Source organism: Epinephelus moara, chromosome 8, assembly GCF_006386435.1.
Source record: "Epinephelus moara isolate mb chromosome 8, YSFRI_EMoa_1.0, whole genome shotgun sequence".
Classification (NCBI taxonomy): domain Eukaryota; kingdom Metazoa; phylum Chordata; class Actinopteri; order Perciformes; family Serranidae; genus Epinephelus; species Epinephelus moara.
The window spans coordinates 44,359,698-44,377,849 of NC_065513.1; the positions used below are offsets into that span (position 1 = coordinate 44,359,698).

Consider the following 18,152-nt stretch of genomic DNA (forward strand, 5'->3'; position numbering starts at 1 on the left):
GTGCCCAGAGTGGCAGCGGCTCTCTGATCTCTGAAACAGACTCAAACAGTTACAAGACATATTCCATAACCCTGCTCTAAAGGTGCAGTCCACTGTTTATGTTACACGTACAACAGCTTCATACAGGTTATTTATTTATTCTATTTATTTCTGATTTTATGAACATTTATGTCGTCGGTCTTTTACCTGCTTGTTTTAATGACGAGTCGGCTCCTGATCAGATGGAGCACTGCTAATCTCTTTGTACAGTGACAACAAAGGCGTTCTGCTCTACTAGTTATTACAATAAGTTATTACAATAAGTTATTACGTTAAGTTATTACATTAAGTTATTACAATAATAGTTATTCGACCTCTAATAACTTGTATATCACCTCACTGTCATTCTCTTTTTGTCCACCAGGTGCTCTCAGACTTTCACCTGATGCCTCGTCCACCTGCTCACCTGTTTCCACTTGAACTCATCAGCCCTGCAGAGATTCACTCAGTCATCTCCACTCAGTACTGGCTGAGGCCCCGGAGCCTCTGGACCTGAACCTTGACCTGGACCTGGACCTGGACCAGGACCTGTCTGTAAGCCTCTGCCCTGACTTCAGTGGTGAATCACTGAACACCATCACTCAGTGTGTCGTCTCTGTCTGAGGATCAGTTCTGTTTCACATCAAAGACACACACAGACACACACACACAGAAAGATGAGAAAAAAACAAGAGTGTGTGAACTTGTCACATGTAAAGTGTTCTCTTAGTGAAATATATTTAATTTGGCCATCAGTGTTCATTTATTATGTTGAATGAATGAATGAATGAATGAATGAATATGGGCCCACTCATCATTTTGATGATCAAAGACTTTGAACTTTGACTTTTAATTCATCTGTTTACTTTCTCACCTTATTGATTATCTTTACTGATGATATGTGGTTGTATTTGTCCTCTGTCTCTGACTCTGTCTCTGACTCTGTCTCTGACTCTGACTCTGACTCTGTCTCTGTCTCTGTCTCTGTCTCTATCTCTGACTCTGTCTCTTTGTCTGTCTCTATCTCTGACTCTGACTCTGACTCTGTCTCTGTCTGACTCTGACTCTGTCTCTGTCTCTGTCTCTGACTCTGTCTCTATCTCTGACTCTGTCTCTGTCTCTGTCTCTATCTCTGACTCTGACTCTGTCTCTGTCTCTGACTCTGACTCTATCTCTGACTCTGACTCTGACTCTGACTCTGTCTCTGACTCTGTCTCTGTCTCTGTCTCTATCTCTGACTCTGTCTCTTTGTCTGTCTCTATCTCTGACTCTGACTCTGACTCTGTCTCTGTCTCTGACTCTGTCTCTGTCTCTATCTCTGTCTCTATCTCTGACTCTGTCTCTTTGTCTGTCTCTATCTCTGACTCTGACTCTGACTCTGTCTCTGACTCTGTCTCTGTCTCTGACTCTGTCTCTGTCTCTGACTCTGTCTCTATCTCTGACTCTGACTCTGTCTCTGTCTCTGACTCTGACTCTGTCTCTGACTCTGTCTCTGACTCTGTCTCTGTCTCTATCTCTGACTCTGTCTCTGTCTCTGACTCTGTCTCTGACTCTGACTCTGTCTCTGACTCTGTTTCTGTCTCTGTCTCTGTCTCTGTCTCTGACTCTGTCTCTGACTCTGTCTCTGTCTCTGTCTCTGACTCTGTCTCTGTCTCTGACTCTGTCTTTGTCTCTGTCTCTGTCTCTGTCTCTGTCTCTGTCTCTGTCTCTGACTCTGTCTCTGTCTCTGACTCTGACTCTGTCTCTGTCTCTGACTCTGTCTTTGTCTCTGTCTCTGTCTCTGTCTCTGTCTTTGTCTCTGTCTCTGACTCTGTCTTTGTCTCTGTCCTGCAGCAGCTGCACAGTGTTTCCTCCTGGATTAATCAATCTTATCTGATAAAGAGGAACTGTTTGTCAAAGTCTTGAAAAAAAATTAAAGAAAAAATCGTGCCCGTCAAGATGTTTTCTTTAACAAATGACATTTTATTTGACAACAAGTCTGCTTTTTTTCTTTTAGATTATTTTGTCCTGTAATAAAGGAGGTAACATAAACATAAAGTTTATTAGTAGCGAACAGTCCCTAACCCTGGCCGCCGTACACGGGTTATAAATGTGACCATTAACTGTGAAGGTATGGTTGTTGGCGCGCGGGAACGAGCACGTGTCGCTTCATTAATTCAACACACATCAGAGAGAAACTCGTGCACGCGCTCCAGCGGCTGCGCGCATCCTCTCCTCTCCTCTCCTCTCCTGTCCATGAACGCGCAGCATCCAAGGACGGACCGCGGGCTCGCGAGCTTCAGGTCATCTGGAAGTCCGCGAGCATCAACCGACAGAAAGGCGACGGACAGCACCGACAACACCGACACACCGACACACACACACACACACACACACACACACACCGACACACACACACAGACATCAGATGAGGAGAGAACAAGGAGAGACTGGTTCAGTGTGAGAGAGCCGTGATGGAGACGCGGTGAATCAACAGGACGAGGCGCGAGACGGTCTCAACAATGTCAGCGGGGTTTGTTCCGTTAAATTGTCAATGAACACCAACATCTGATCCACCACAGAAGAAGAAACCGGGACTGGATCCTCCGGTGTGACACGGTGAGGCGCACAGCACCGAGCACTCGGCACCGGAGGGCTTCAATATTTCACTTAGTAATTAATACAACAACAACATCCACCTTTAACCTGACGGACCCGAGGACCGGACAGAACCGGACACGGCACCAGCTGACGGTACCGAGCCCACACTGGGAGCACTGGGAGCACTGGGAGAGATCACCGTGATCTGAAGAAATCACAGACGGTGAAATCAACAGGAGACTCGACGACGCAGTTTGTAACGGAATTCTGACCCTGAGGCGGAGAACTGGGTTGGATCTGACAGAGACCTGCTGCAGGACCAGGACCAGGATCTGAACCAGGACCAGGATCTGAGCCAGGACCAGGATCTGAGCCAGGACCAGGATCTGAGCCGTCTGTAAACAGTGAGTCAGACTTGATTCCATCTGAGTCTCTGTCGATATTTTAACATCATTAATTCAACAGATTAATTAAATATTCAGCCCCTCGTCATCACCTCCTCTCAACATAACGTGTTTGTATTTTAAACAAACAAACAATCTGGATGTAAACATAAATAAAAACACAGAGCTCCATCCTCTGCATCACTTTCTTCTTTTTCTCCTTTAACCTTCAGATGTTGTCCTCTTGATGTCACGTCATGTTTCGGCTCCTCTGAAGGTTTTATTCTATTTCATTAACACCCAGACTAACTGCTGCTTATATAACCTGCTCCACCACCATCACAGGGACACATCACATCAACATGACCTCATCTTTACATCTAGAAATAAAAGTAAAAGTCAGAACTGAAGTTCCAGGAAATTATAAATGACAGAGTTAAAGAGCCAATCAGTGACACACAGGGCAGTTTGTTTGTTTGTTTGTCTTCACACACAAACACATAAAACATGTTTATATGTAAACATAAATGAGATGTGTGTGTGTGTGTGTGTGTGTGTGTGTTGCTGTGTTGCTGTGTTGTCATTTGTGTCATCAGATGGTAATTTGACTCACTGCCTTTAATCAGATGTGTCACATTAAACATTGTGTCAATAAAGGTTGTTGAACTGACCTGAGTTGAGAAACTGAAGCCACGCCCACCAACAACATTCCACACTACAGGATTGGTCAGCAGGTGGTGGGCGTGGCTCCATCCTGCTGTCACTCATTCGTGCAGTTCACTGTACGTTTCTGTAACCATGGATACATTTGTACGTTATGATGGAAGCTTTAAACGGCGCCGCAGTTAACGTGTTTCGGTTTGAGTCCAGTTCAGACCAAAGATTCACAACGAGATGAAACCGTTTAAGAACGTCACAGAGAAAAGCGTCAGCGGTGTGAACGGCCGGTCTGATGATGTCACATGACTCTCAGCTGGTCAAATCCCGTTAAGTTCAGGGAGCTGTCACACTGGCTCTGTTCGGTCCAGCTCAGGTTGGTTTGTGCAGGTGTGAACGCAGCAAAACAACCGGACTGAGACCTTCTTGAAGACGTGGTCTCAGTCCGGTTCCAAACGAACTCTGGTGCGGTTGGTTTGTGTCTGAGCGTGTGCAGTCTGTATGTTACAGACATGCATCTTGTTTACTTACTAAACCACATGTTCATGAGGTTTATATCTTGTATCTGCAGAGACACACAGAACATGACAGTGACTGTAATCATCGCTTGAACATTTCAACGAGTAAACAGTGTCGAGGGCCGTCTGTCTGTGTGTCTGTCTGTGTGTCTGTGTGTCTGTCTGTGTGTCTGTCTGTGTGTCTGTCTGTGTGTCTGTGTGTCTGTGTGTCTGTCTGTGTGTCTGTCTGTCTGTCTGTCTGTCTGTGTGTCTGTGTGTCTGTCTGTCTGTCTGTCTGTCTGTCTGTCTGTCTGTGTGTCTGTCTGTCTGTCTGTCTGTCTGTCAGCAGCTGGTGGTCTCTGCTCTCGCTGAACTCGTCACAGTACGACTGAAGTCAGCGAGGGATGACATTTGGATTCAGCCTGTATTAGTTTGTCTTTTCTTCAGTTTGAGGGTCGATGATGTGATTAACTTGTATGATGTATGTATTATTAACTTACAGACTTTAGGATTATGACAAAAATGTCTACGTGGTGTAACCATAAAAACTTTGCACCAAATAATTAAACTTGATTAAAAATACTATAATTCTCAATAAAACAGCATGTCAGCTAGTTTGGCTTGATCTTATATTATTACTTTTTTATATTAAATAAAGGTAATGGAATACAATTGTTGTAATTATGAAATTTAATTTGGGGAATCATGAAAGTCAAGTAAACTACATGAAGTGTCAAGTGGTGTAACCACCATTTAAGAGGCCGTTTTGTTAATATTGTAAAGAAGGTCATGTGACAGGAAATGGTGTTACAGAGAAGGACCTCTGATGATCACAACTGCTGCATGACAAGGTTAGAATCTCTTAAAATAACTCATAAATTGACGTTTTTAGACTCTGGGCAGGTTTGGTAAGTTTAAATGTCAAATGGTATGACCCTAGAAAAACATTAATAATTCATAAGATTCATAAAAATGAATATTTCATTTAAAAATTATGTTTGCAATCTTGAGACTAAGGCAATGTGCTTACACAGGTGTCCATGGTAATGCCTGTCAAATTTGATTTTAAAATGAAATGTCAAATGGTGTAAGCGGTTACATTCAGTCCTACTCTTGATAAAAAAAATGGTGCAAATGACATAAAACCAACAAAAATACAGAATGTACATTTTAACAAATCTGATGCATGCTTTTGAAACTATTTTTGAAGATATTTCTGAATTGCTCATCTTGCCAACCCTTATTTGTCACTGACCCTTGAATAGCTGCAACACTCTCATGTGTTTCTGGTTTGTTCAGGCGAGGCTCGTCCTCACTTGAATTTATTGTTTGCTCTGAGTTTGCTCTTCAGCTTTTTAAATTTGTTCAGAAGACATTAATGTTGTAGAACACAGGCTCCATGTGTGCAGGTTGTTTTGGCGTCCAGTCAGAGTGGACTTTAGAAACTCTGTTTATTCCACCTGTTGTTTTGTGTTTGATCATGTGTAATAATACACTTGTCATCAGAACATCTGAACCACTGAAGATCTAGAAATCACAAGTTCATCATAGTTTCCCTGCAGGACGACGTGTGGCCTGAAAGGACTGATTTTTTGGCAGTTTGTCTTAAAAGCTGTAATGTTGTTTATTGTTTTTGTTTGTTTGTTTGCATTTGTGATGCAGTTGGGGGGGCAGGTGGCAGCTGATCGCTGATGATCAGCTGTTGCTGCCGTTCCACACACTGCTGAAGTCACGTTACCGTCTCTGCTCCTGCTCTCTCTGTCCGGTTAGCATTAGCATGAGCTAATACAGCAGCAGAGGCTAACACTGTCCAGTTAGCATTAGCATGAGCTAACACAGCAGCAGAGGCTAACGCTTGACAACGAGTTGGAGGGTAGCAGCAGTGTGAGATTTTTATGGTACGAAACTGATATTTCACAGAATTGATCTTCTCATCAGTCAGAATGATGATGATGATGATGATGATGATGAAGATTATTGCTGGTTGAACAAACGTCCAGATGGATTTTGTTTCTCAGTATCGTAGATAAACAAATGTACACAGTGTGATAACTGTCACCTGTGATATATAGTATTTAGATCACTGTGACCCTGACGAGTGGTTAAACAGTCCCAGCAGTCTCAGACCAACATTAAACGGTTCGACTCTGCTGTTGAACCTGTTAATAACTGTTGGGTAACATTAGCCATGTGATGCTAACAGTTAGCTCTGTCACTGTGTGACTCTGAGCTCGTCTCCCGCAGCAGCAGTCTGATGATGACGCAGCTCTACACTGAAACTGTATCTGATCTAAATCTTCAGATTTCCGGTAAAGTTTTGGTGATTGGATAAAGTTGTGACATCGTGCAGAATTCACAGGGACTGGATTAGCGTTAAGTGTTGCCATGGAAACATCACATCATCCTGCAGGCAGTGAACATATGAACAAATGTCATTGGGTTAGAAAATGTGATGTACAGAGGAGCCGATGGCGACCGACACCAGCGTCTGAAATAAATAATAAACTCCACTGACTGTACTGAGCTGCAGCTGTCTGTCATCAGTGTTAATGTCACTTTACAGAAGTGACTGACAGCCTGTAAAATAATTAGACATGCACGATAATATCCGCCGACATGCTTTTTGTCATTGATCACACTGACTTAATGTTACAGACACTGAACACTGTTTCATGTCTCCATCTGCTGGTGGGACGTCACATGACAGCCTGTGTGGATCATATGATGTTATGATCCTGATAAACCAGCGCTGGTTATTGGTCAAATAAGTTGTTAAATATTGACATAAAGGATATCAGCAAAAAATCCAATATCACGCATCTCTAAAAATAATGTGACCACATTTTAATAAGTCCAATATTTTATTGCTTTATTTATAGGATGAGCGAGTACACCATTATCTGTGTCTGTGTCTGTACTCAGAGTGGGCGGGGCTTATGTCAAATGCGGGTGGAGTTTAAATGGAACAGGGAGGAGCCTATGTTGTTATTTATGGCCTGAAATTGACATGGATTGATCAGAAAGTTATTACCTTTGAAAACAGTCTGTTCAGAACTGAGCGTCACATCATGTTCATCACAGAGCAAAACTCAGCTGCCAGACTTTTAACTAATCCCAAGAGACCAGACCTCATAACTCTGCCCGTCAACGCTACACCAGCTGCCTGTGAGGTAGAGAACTGGTTTTAAACGTTTACTAATCACCTTTAGAGCCCAACATGGCCGTGCTCCTACACACACTATACAGTAGGTGTACGCTGCCTGCTCTCGTCAGGTACGACCCTCCGGACTGTTCCCACACCCCGACTCCTTACAAAAGGACACCAGGTGTTTTCTGTCGAGCAGCTGTGATGCTCCTCAGACCCAGTGTCTGCAGTTAAGACTCTGCTCAACACAGACGTTCACAGGAGGGTTGTTTTTACAGTAAATCTGTCGTATGTCTAGTTTCTATCCCTGTTTGATCAATTTTATTATTTATTTATTATCTGGTCTCAGCCTGTGTTTAATATTTTTTTTAAAGTATGTTGTTGCTGTTTTTATCGTGATGGTGTAAATATTTCATCCGTCCCATAAATCCCTGTGTAACTGTGTTTTAAAGTGCTGTACAAATAAAGATTATTATTAATATTAATTAGCTAATGTTAGCATGCTAACATGCTAAGCTAAAATTGGTGTCCACAGTAAACATCAGCCTGTTAGCATTATGAGCATGTTAGCATGCTAATGTTAGCAGTTTAGTTTCATGCAGCCACACAGAGCTGTTAGCATCACTGCAGACTCACTCCTAACCTTCCTCCTCCTCCTCCTCCTCCTCAGTGGAGCTCCTTCGTGGCGTGCTCCTCCTCACCGTGCTGCAGTGCTGTTCTGTGGCCCGTGGCGGCTGTGAGCCTCGGCTGGTGAACATCGGCGCCGTGTTGAGTCAGAAGCGCTACGAGCAGGTGTTCAAGGAGGCGGTGAGCCAGGCCAACACGCTGTACGGGAAGGAGAAGTTCAAGATGAACGCCATCTCCGTCACTCACAAACCCAACGCCATCCAGATGGCTCTGTCCGTCTGCGAGGACCTCATCTCCAACCAGGTGAGGCCTGATCCTGTCACATGACTCATCCTGTCACATGACTCATCCTGTCACATGTTGAACTTCAGGTTCAGTTTACAGTTGGAGGAGATTTAAAGGAACAGTTTAACGTGTAGATAAATCCTCTGGTGTTTGTCTCTGAGACTTCAGTCCGGTTCAGACGTCATGACATCAGACTGGTCGCCTCAGATCAGGAATGACGATGGGCGTCTGCTGAGATAATCGATTGTGTGTTGTGTCATAGTGGATGACAACTGATGCTGCGTCTGAGACGCCTAATGATGTCCAGGTTTCCCATGGCCATGGAAAACCTGATGAAGTCATGGAATTAGTAAAAATCAAGAATCAAAGGAGCTGCTCGTGATTGGTCAGATGGGTGTATGGGTGGGAACTCAATACTGCAGAGATCACGACAGACTCTGGCTCCAAATGTCGTCATCAGCACAAGATGGCGTTGGTCGTATCCTTAATATTTTGTCTTCATTTTGTACAGTGGATGCAGAGACGTGTCGTCCATCTTTATAAACAGTCTGTGATTTCAGCCTTCTTTGTCTGAAACTGTAGACGTCCCACTCAGGTTGTTTTTGGCTCTGATCCTTAAACATTGATTATCTGCTGATATCTGAGTCTGATCAGATTTCTATATTTACTCAGTTAATGATTAGATCTGCCTCTGACTCACCTGTTTAAAGTTACACATAATTAAGGGCGGGACCTCCTGGTGCCGCAGACAGCGTTGATTAGGTAACGTAACCATGGCGCAACCTCAGATTCACAGAGTCTATACGTAGATGTAGCTGTCACTGTTTCAGTTTTTTCAGTTCATGAAAGTTAACTGTAACGTTTTCATCTTCTAAAAAAGTTTTGTTCAGTGTTTAGTTGAATTTAAAGAACTTCTGAAGGCCAAAACACAACGGCACACGTCGAAAAATACGCCACAATTATTTTCAATGTACAGCCCCACACCAGCAGCAATTAGACGTGCGTCGACGCTCCTCGACACGCCGCCCAGTGGTGCTTTCTGTCACTGTTGTATTTCCAGCCTCGCCGCCCCCTGAATTAAATTCATCTTCTTCTCTGCTCCTGTGGCAGCTCTTCCTCTCTGCTCCTGTGGCAGCTCTTCCTCTCTGCTCCTGTGGCAGCTCTTCCTCTCTGCTCCTGTGGTCGCTCTTCTTCTTTGCTCCTGTGGCAGCTCTTCCTCTCTGCTCCTGTAGCAGCTCTTCTTCTCTGCTCCTGTGGCAGCTCTTCATCTCTGCTCCTGTGGCAGCTCTTCTTCTCTGCTCCTGTGGTCGCTCTTCCTCTCTGCTCCTGTGGTCGCTCTTCTTCTCTGCTCCTGTGGCAGCTCTCCCTCTCTGCTCCTGTGGCAGCTCTTCTTCTCTGCTCCTGTGGCAGCTCTGTTTCCATCTTAAGTGGTAATGTAGTTTTTCCTGTGAACTTTTTTTGTGGTCTGTTTTTCACATTTGAAAATTAGTATTAACGTTGTCACAATTAACCATAGCTGTAAATGCGTCATGCTAACCAAGCTAGCAGCTAGCATTAGGGTTAGCTCCACCCTCAAACTAAGGCTTTACTAAGTCCACAAACCAGCGGGTGACGTCGCAACAGCTATGTCCATTATTTTATACAATCAAAGCTTGACTGTCACAGAACTGAGAAAATATTGTGACATATTCAGTTTGAGGGTTTTTGGGGCATTTTTCCTAAAAATTACAAATGAACTGAAAATCAAAGGAGTTAATGATCAGCTGATCGACTGATTGTTGGTGAATCTCTGTGTCGATCAGAGGAAAAGATGAAGAAAGTTTCCTCATTCAGGACATTTTTAATCACAATCTAATTATTTTACTTCACTGTAAACTTTGTGCCACCTGATTCATCCTCTGGTCATATTTTACTAAATTATGATCACGTCAATAAATACATGTTTCAGTTTGAATCAGAGTGAGAGCAGAGAGCTGAGGTTTCACCTTCACAAAGGACATCTGACAAAGAACTACATTACCCACAATCCTCCTGACCTGTTTACAGCCCCAAATTATCAAATGATTAATCATCTCATCAAGAAAATTACCTGCAGATGAATTGATTATGAAAATAACTGATAGTTGCAGCTCTGATCTGTTAAAAGTCTTCTGCTAATAAGAGACATTTTGCCCTTTGGAGCCTCTGGAGGGCTTTTATTGTGAAAGGTGTGTGCAGCTGACTCACTTCCTGAGAGAAACCTTTCATCAGAAACATTAAAGGAGCTCGATACAACAGTCAGATCATTAATACAGCAGTAAACCTCTAATCTGCGTAAAGATACAGTGGCGTATAAATAAAAAGCAGGAAATGGTGAGTCATGAGTCGCAGTCAGGATGATCTCAGCTGTCACTGCGTCTTCACGTTGATATTTGATTGAAGGTTGTGACGTCAGGTGACAAAAATTCAGCATCAGGACGTCGTCTAATGCCAACAATGTCATCTTAACGTAGAATACTGACAACAGATGACGCTGATATTTTGTTGGTTTGAAGTTGTGTTAATAATCATTCAAAATCAAACGTCCTCCAAATTTTTTAACTGAGTTAAACTGTTAAATCTTTGAGACGGTTCATATTAAAGCCTGTTGATGTCCTGACATCAGTCAGTCGTCAGCTCGTCACTCTGTTTCCATCTTTAATCTGACATCACATCCACTCTGATTTCTACGAGGGACGCATTCCATTTTCCAGAACCAATCACAAGAGACCAAAGTATCCACCTGAATCTAACGTCTGATTCGTAATAGAAGAAAGAAGAAAACATGCTTACCTAATGTTGGTGATTTGCCTCCCATATTTGGGCAATAGGTTTTGGTAATAAATTTTACTTTCTTTAAATAGAAAACGTGTCTTCCAAATTTGGTGATAATTTTTGGTGATACATTTTAGCAGTTTTTTTAAAAAAGAAAACCTCCAAATTTAGCTAATTTTCAGATTTTGCTGATAATTTTTAGCAATACATTGTTGTGACACGTCACACAGCCCGAAACTGTGAAACCAGAAATGATCTTTTATCTGGATTTTCAATTTTCGACGGTGCTTGGACGCATCATGTGTGCTGAGTGCTTCCATCAGAGGGAGGCTCAGGGAAAATATTTGGTCAAAATAAATAATAATAATGATAAAAACAAAGTGTCCCCCCCCCCCCCACCTGATAAGTAAAGAACAGTCCCTAACCAGAGAGTGCGCTCTGCCAGAAAACCCTGAAGGCAAACTTCTCCCAGCAACATCTGTTACCATGCCAACCATCTGGTTCTGCTGGTGTTTGAAGAGCGCAGCAACAAACTGGGATATTGGGCGACATTCAGAAAACATGCTTGATCAGAATGGCAGCGTCGTCTCGTCTGTAGGGCTGCTGCTGCTTTATTACTGGTTCCACCTCGACAGCAGTGTTAGCTGGTGCTGTGTGATGTCATGATGCCAAACGACTCGGAGGAGTGGGCGGGGTCAAAGGTTGGAGCCTGGCAAACCCACTGAGACCCTGGGAACAAATGTCAAGTTTCATTTGACGTTGAAGTAAAACCTGTTTGGATGAATTACTGAGGTGAACAGTCGTCATCATAGTCACTGAATCTGATGTCACGCCCTGTCAGCTCGTCAGAGGAACAAACGGAGCTGCAGTTTGTGTTTCTGTCAAGTTTTATTGTTTCATGAATCAGTGAGAAGATTTAAATCATAAACTGAAAACAACGGAGCTGAAATCTTCATATTTCTGTTGAATAGATGAAGACAGAAAGAGACAGAGACAGAGGAGCAGAGGAACATTCAACATCCTTCAGTAACGTGTTTCCTTTGTAGAGGAAATGAGGCCAACATGGCGTCGACGTGTTGGACGGACGCTTTGTTGTAGAGAAAGAGACAATCAGAGAGAGACGGAGAGATGGACGTCAGATTAACATTATCTCTCTCTGCAGAAACAGAGATGTAATCCGTCCATCCTCCCAGCAGAGAGATGGAGGGATTATAGAGACGGCAACACACACACACACACACACACACACACACGCACACAGGCTGCCTCTGTACATGTGTGATGTAGACATGATTTGACAAACAGTCTCATTCTGTGTCATTAATGTCATGTTTGTCTGATTTATTTCTGTCCCTGTTTCAGATTTAAGAACACGTAACGTTACAGTTTATTTATTCTGCATCCTTTCATTCTAACTTCTGCACCAGTTCATGTCTCTGATTCTCATTTCCACTCACATGTTTTTCTGTTTCTACATATTTAATGAGCATGTTGGAGGAGCCGGAGATCTAACGACCGCCGCTCTGTGAACATGACAATAAATAATTTACAATCCCTCATGATGATCAGAACAGACCTGATGTTAAAGCAAAATATATAAATATGTGTATTGAGTTCATCACGCCACAGAAAAAGTGTTATAAACCACCCTGACAAATTTAAATGATAAAAAAAAAAAGTAAAATCAGGTTTCAAAATCATGAAATAATGAGCATTATTCTCTGCGCTGAGACGCTGGATACCCAGAGCTATACGACTTTACAAAGCACAGTTAGCACCATCTCAATAGAAAACAGCAGATAAGTGCAGTACTGTAAACGTCCATGATGGAGGAGAAGCTCCTGGACCAACTGGTGGTACTCCCCATGATCCAGCCTCTTTTTTAGGGTCTCATGTACCCACACAGATCTCTGTTTATCTGCTGACAGCCTCTCACCCTCAACCAGAGCTACAGACAGTACCCTCTGCCTCAACATGGCAGCAGCTACACACTGATTACTGCAGGATAGATTGATCACACAGGAAGGTTAGGGTGACGAGGTGATGGGGTGGTTGCCTGGCAACAATAAAAAGGAGCAGCAAGTGTTTTTTTACTAGTGGCATTCAAAAAAACAAAAAACAAAACAAAAGGCAGTGCGGTGCACCACGTGTTTTTCAACCTGCAAAACATTGTCTGTAACACAGGTTGAAGAACAAGCTGCTGCGCTGCTACACACTCTCATTAGCAGCTAACCTAGTAGCATAAAACACACATGCCCAGCAAGCCGAAGAGTGAACCACTGCAGTGTGCAGTGACACAAGACGTTATGTGTTTTAACAAACTTTCATTGTCATTTTGATTAAATAATTTTTCTTCTTCTTCTTCAGGTGTATGCGATCCTGGTCAGTCACCCTCCTCAGTCCAACGACCACCTGACTCCGACACCTGTCTCCTACACCGCCGGTTTCTACCGGATCCCTGTGGTCGGCCTGACAACACGCATGTCCATCTACTCTGACAAGGTAACCTGAATGTTCAGAGCTTTAAAATGAAACGTTTTTTCTCACACTTTGTGGTGCATTTAATGTTTTTGTTTCTTCATCATGGTGTTCCTCAGGGCTCCATACTGGGTCCTCTCATATGTTGAATGTTCCTCCAGTGAGGCTCATTGTCAGAAATTAGACAGTACCATACCTTCTGTCACAATAAAACCCTCTTCTACGTAATCACATCACTTCAGTCTTTATAGCTCATCATGTGGTATAAAACAGTAAACTTCTTAGTACCATGGAGCCAACAGTCTGAATGAAATACAGGAACATTACAGAGAGTAAATTTACTCTAAATACAATCATAATTTATTTTACAGAATCTCCTCATCATGCAAATTGTCATGCCACGTCACTCCGCATCATATGTGTGTGAAATCACTGAATCAATGAATGAACTTCCTCTGTTACATCCTCAGTATCATTCGTCCCCGGAGGATCTCAGTGCTGATTGGCTACTGCGAAACGAATCGTTCACATTAGCACAGATTTTTCAAGTGTTCCAAATAAGCTTATGACGCAACATCACGCTACTCACTTCATTTACACGGCTTAATTCATGTATTTTTTGTCATCTGCGTTGCATCCATCAGGCTGCCTGCTATGTCTTTACATTAACTTCTCATGCACAAATTGTTTTATTTGCGCCTGGTGTGAAAACGACATCAGGGTTGCAATGGTTCTCCGGTGTCAAGGTACACTGATATTAAAATTGACGGTTATCATACCGTGTACATTTGCTGATCTACAATATTGAAAAACAAAATCCCACTGGACGTTGAATCTCTCTTTTTTTTGAGTTATTTTTTTAAGAGGAGACTTTTTACACAAACTTTCATAAACTAAATGTTTCAAGTTTCAGTTACAGTAATAAAACCTTTGTTCAACCAACAATAGCCTTCTGGTTTCATTCCTGTGAGGATCGTTCTGACTGATGAGAAGATCAATACTGTAACGCTGCAATGTTTTCTGAGGCGGTTATCAGACCATGAAAATGTCATGAATCCGTCTCTGTCTTCATCCTGTTTTAGTATTTTGTGATTACAGTGAATATTAGTTCTTTGTGTTCAGCTGTGTGTGTTCCCGTCATGTTCCAGGTGTTTGTTCTGTGTATGAAGGAGGGTTCAGAGAGTTCAGTGGTGCTCGCTGAGACTCTCCTGTGTTGCCTTCAGGCTCCATTAAGTGCAGGTTGTAGAATATTTAGTCCAGTTTGTCCCAGTTTGGAGACTCTCTCTCAGACGTGTGACTGAACTGGAAACCACTCAGAGTCTCTCTCACCTTTTACAATATTGATGAAATAATTCAGAGTGTCATCAGTCCCAGAACATCCCGGAATATCTCAGAGTATCCCAGCACTCCCAGTGAACAGCACTCTGCAGGTTGATCCACAGTGATGAAATATTCAGGTGTTTGTCAGTCAGTGTTTCAGGTGCAGTGTGTTTGATTTTAACACCAGCAGCAGCAGAGTCACCTCACTGAGATTCCATATAGAGAGGATACGTTTAAAGGGTCAGTTCACCCAAATTACAAACCAAAACACACTCCCTGTACTCGCTCATGTGATGTGAAGACAGTTTGAATTCTACATATCATTAATAATCGACACAGCATAGTGTCCAGATATTTTTGTGTGGCCATATCATATTGTCATACAGTGCCAAGTATCGATTTTTTATTTATCAATAATCATTAAGATCTAATAAGATAAAGTTTTCCTTGAGGTACATAATTTACAGTTGATAAAAAGGTAATAAATCACAATATATTTTATCACGATACTCAGCGTGTTGCAACATATTGAAAATTGCAATATTGTCCTGAGACTCTGTGTCCTCATATGAGGACGTGACATTTTGGGTTTACTTGACTTCATACTTCCTTCTGTCTAACTCAGACCTGTTGTCCTCCCTCGTGGACACTTTTTTGTGCCATCTAGTGGTAGTGAGCGCACAGCACACTAATCCATGTGAAAACAAGATGGCAGCCATCTCTGCCGAGTCAGTCTGCAGCTGATCCTTAGACAAGAGTGGACAAAACCTGATCACATGTTATTTTTGACACTTGTTTATTCAGGATTATTAATGTTTGTAGTTTGATACGGCAACAAATTTGACCAATTTTAGTAACAGAAACAAGATAGGACGCTGTTCATTAGGAAGTACTCGTTTGAGGACTTTACTATTGTTGATGTTTAGTTTTGTATCCTCGTCAGGTCCGAGGGATCCCACATAGCGAGGAGAAATTAAAAATGCATATCAAACAAAAGTTCAGGTCTCAGAGGGATAATATTGTAACTTGATAATATCTTATTGGATCCTGTGATTCACGCCCCGTCATCTTTACATCCATGTTTCAGAAAATACAAAACATCAGACAGAGAATCAGTTAAAGGTCCAGTGTGTCAGATTCTGGAGGATTTAGTGTCGTCTATCAGTGAGGATTACAGATTACAGATTACAGATTACAGATTACAACCATCTGAAACTTCCCCTGGTGAGAATTCCTTCAGTGTTGGGGAGCTGAATTATCCTCAGAGGTCTCTTCCTCTCAGAAACACACACACACCAGCTGATTTAAACCAGGAAACACTCTGAAGAAAGACGTTAATCTGACGCTGCTCGTCACAGAGGAGCTGCTAACTAAAACGTGAATATCCCTAATGCAGCTTTCAAATACGCTCACACATCATTATAAGAGATGTGACCAGCTCTCTGTCTTTGGTTTATCTGTACTCACTGATGATGATCCAAATGCTCCGTCCAGCTGCATTTCTGTCAGTATCATAAATAAGTAAATGTACACAATAACTTACAAGTCATGGTTTACCTTTAAACCAGTGAACAGCTGCAGCCCTACCTGACACCTGTCACCTGTCACCTGTCAGATTTATACCTGATGATCCATCACAGTGTCAGTTAACATGAACCCTCAGGCTACATCCACACTGATACACTTTCTTTTTAAAACACACAACCATAGCTACGTTTACACCCAGAGTCCACACGACTTTTGAAAATGGTGACGCCACATTCACTTCCTGTTTGGGTCTTATCATCAGAGCTGCATCTTGGTTTTGGTGAAAGACTTGCAGATGAGTTCTGTACTGTCTGAAGTCGTTTAAAGGGTTTTTGATGAAGACAAAAATAAAGGCTGTTGCAATAATCAAGGCGTCTGAGGTGATTAAAAACATAACATGACCCCAAGGTTCCTTACTGCAGGCTATATGTGTTGTGACAGGTGACCAGTAGGTGGCAGTATTTGTGACCCACTTACAAGGATTTCTGTTTTATTAGAATTGAGCTGAAGAAAGTTCAACAACATCCAGTTTGTGACATCACACAGTCCTGTAGAGGTCAGCACGCTGAGGTCAGTGGGTTTAACAGGGACAAACAGCTGAGTGTCAACAGTGGACAGAGACACCATGACGACGGATGACATCACCCAAGGGGAGCATGTATAATGAGAACAAGATAGAACCAAGGATTGACCCTTGAGGCACACTGTACTTGATATGGGAAACGGATGACATGATGTTGTGTATGTGGGCTCAGCGTCCACCCAACATGGAGCTCAGATCATTAATAACCAGGCTAACACTCCTCCTCCTCCTCCTCCTCCTCCTCCTCCTCAGAGCATCCACCTGTCGTTCCTGAGGACGGTGCCTCCGTACTCCCACCAGGCTCAGGTCTGGTTCGACCTGATGAGAGAGTTCAGGTGGAATCACATCATCCTCATCGTCAGCGACGACCACGAAGGCCGAGCGGCTCAGAAGAGACTGGAGACGCTGCTGGAGGAGAGGGAGACCAAGGTCAGGACACACACACACACACACACACACTGTGTGTAGATACAGTTTATACACACACTGACACTGTGAGGACACGCGTGTGCTGACCATCATGTGTTGATGTAACAATGTGTGTGTGTGCTTCGTTCTAATCTGGGTGTGTGTGTGTGTGTCTGTGTGTGTGTGAGTGCTGGTCACTGCATGACAAACAATGATCTGCTGTGTGTGTTTGTGTGTGTGTGAGTGCGTGCGTGCGTGCGTGCGTGTGTGTGTGTGTGTGTGTGTGTCATAGCTCCTCCATCATCAGACTGCAGTTTCACTTCTATTAGCTGAGTGTACAGACGGAGCGTCTCACACTGACGTCCCTCAGTACCAGTTTTTAATGTTTTATTACATCTGTATGAGACGGAATTTACACTTATGCGCTGAATCGACGCCAAATCTTTGGCGTAACATACACTGAAATGTAACCACGTCACAGTGACGCAGACCTCCTGTCTGTCTCTGTAAGCTGAAACCATTTCCCTCAGTGGAAACAAAGCTTTGATTTACTTTAATTTCACAGATAAGAAACAATAAATTGTGAAGACAATAAAGCCTCCACACACTGTGTGTGATTTATCCTGGGAAATCTCTGCTAGCTGCTAGGCTAATTTAATTGTTGTGTATTTAATGTGTGTTTTTTGTGTGTTGTTGAATGTTTGTTTAATGGGTGTTTTTTGTTTTTTCTGTGTTTAATATGTGTTTAGTGTGTTTTTTGTGTGTTTAATATGTGTTTAGTGTGTGTTTAATGTGTGTTGAATGTTTGTTTAATGGGTGTTTTTTGGGTTTTGTGTGTGTTTAATGGGTGT

The 18,152-nt window shown here is 42.7% G+C and overlaps 1 protein-coding gene across 1 annotated transcript in view; it reads left to right on the forward strand.

The window, feature by feature from the left end:
• Positions 1 to 2,278: 2,278 nt before the first annotated feature.
• Positions 2,279 to 18,152, forward strand: part of LOC126395005 (glutamate receptor ionotropic, NMDA 1-like) — a 77,690-nt gene continuing 61,816 nt past the window's right edge. Inside the window, exons 1-4 of the mRNA XM_050052180.1 lie at positions 2,279 to 3,002; positions 7,951 to 8,210; positions 13,353 to 13,487; positions 17,146 to 17,322. Coding sequence (XP_049908137.1) covers position 3,002; positions 7,951 to 8,210; positions 13,353 to 13,487; positions 17,146 to 17,322 — 573 coding nt within the window. The 5' untranslated portion in view covers positions 2,279 to 3,001. The remainder of the gene's footprint in view (positions 3,003 to 7,950; positions 8,211 to 13,352; positions 13,488 to 17,145; positions 17,323 to 18,152) is intronic.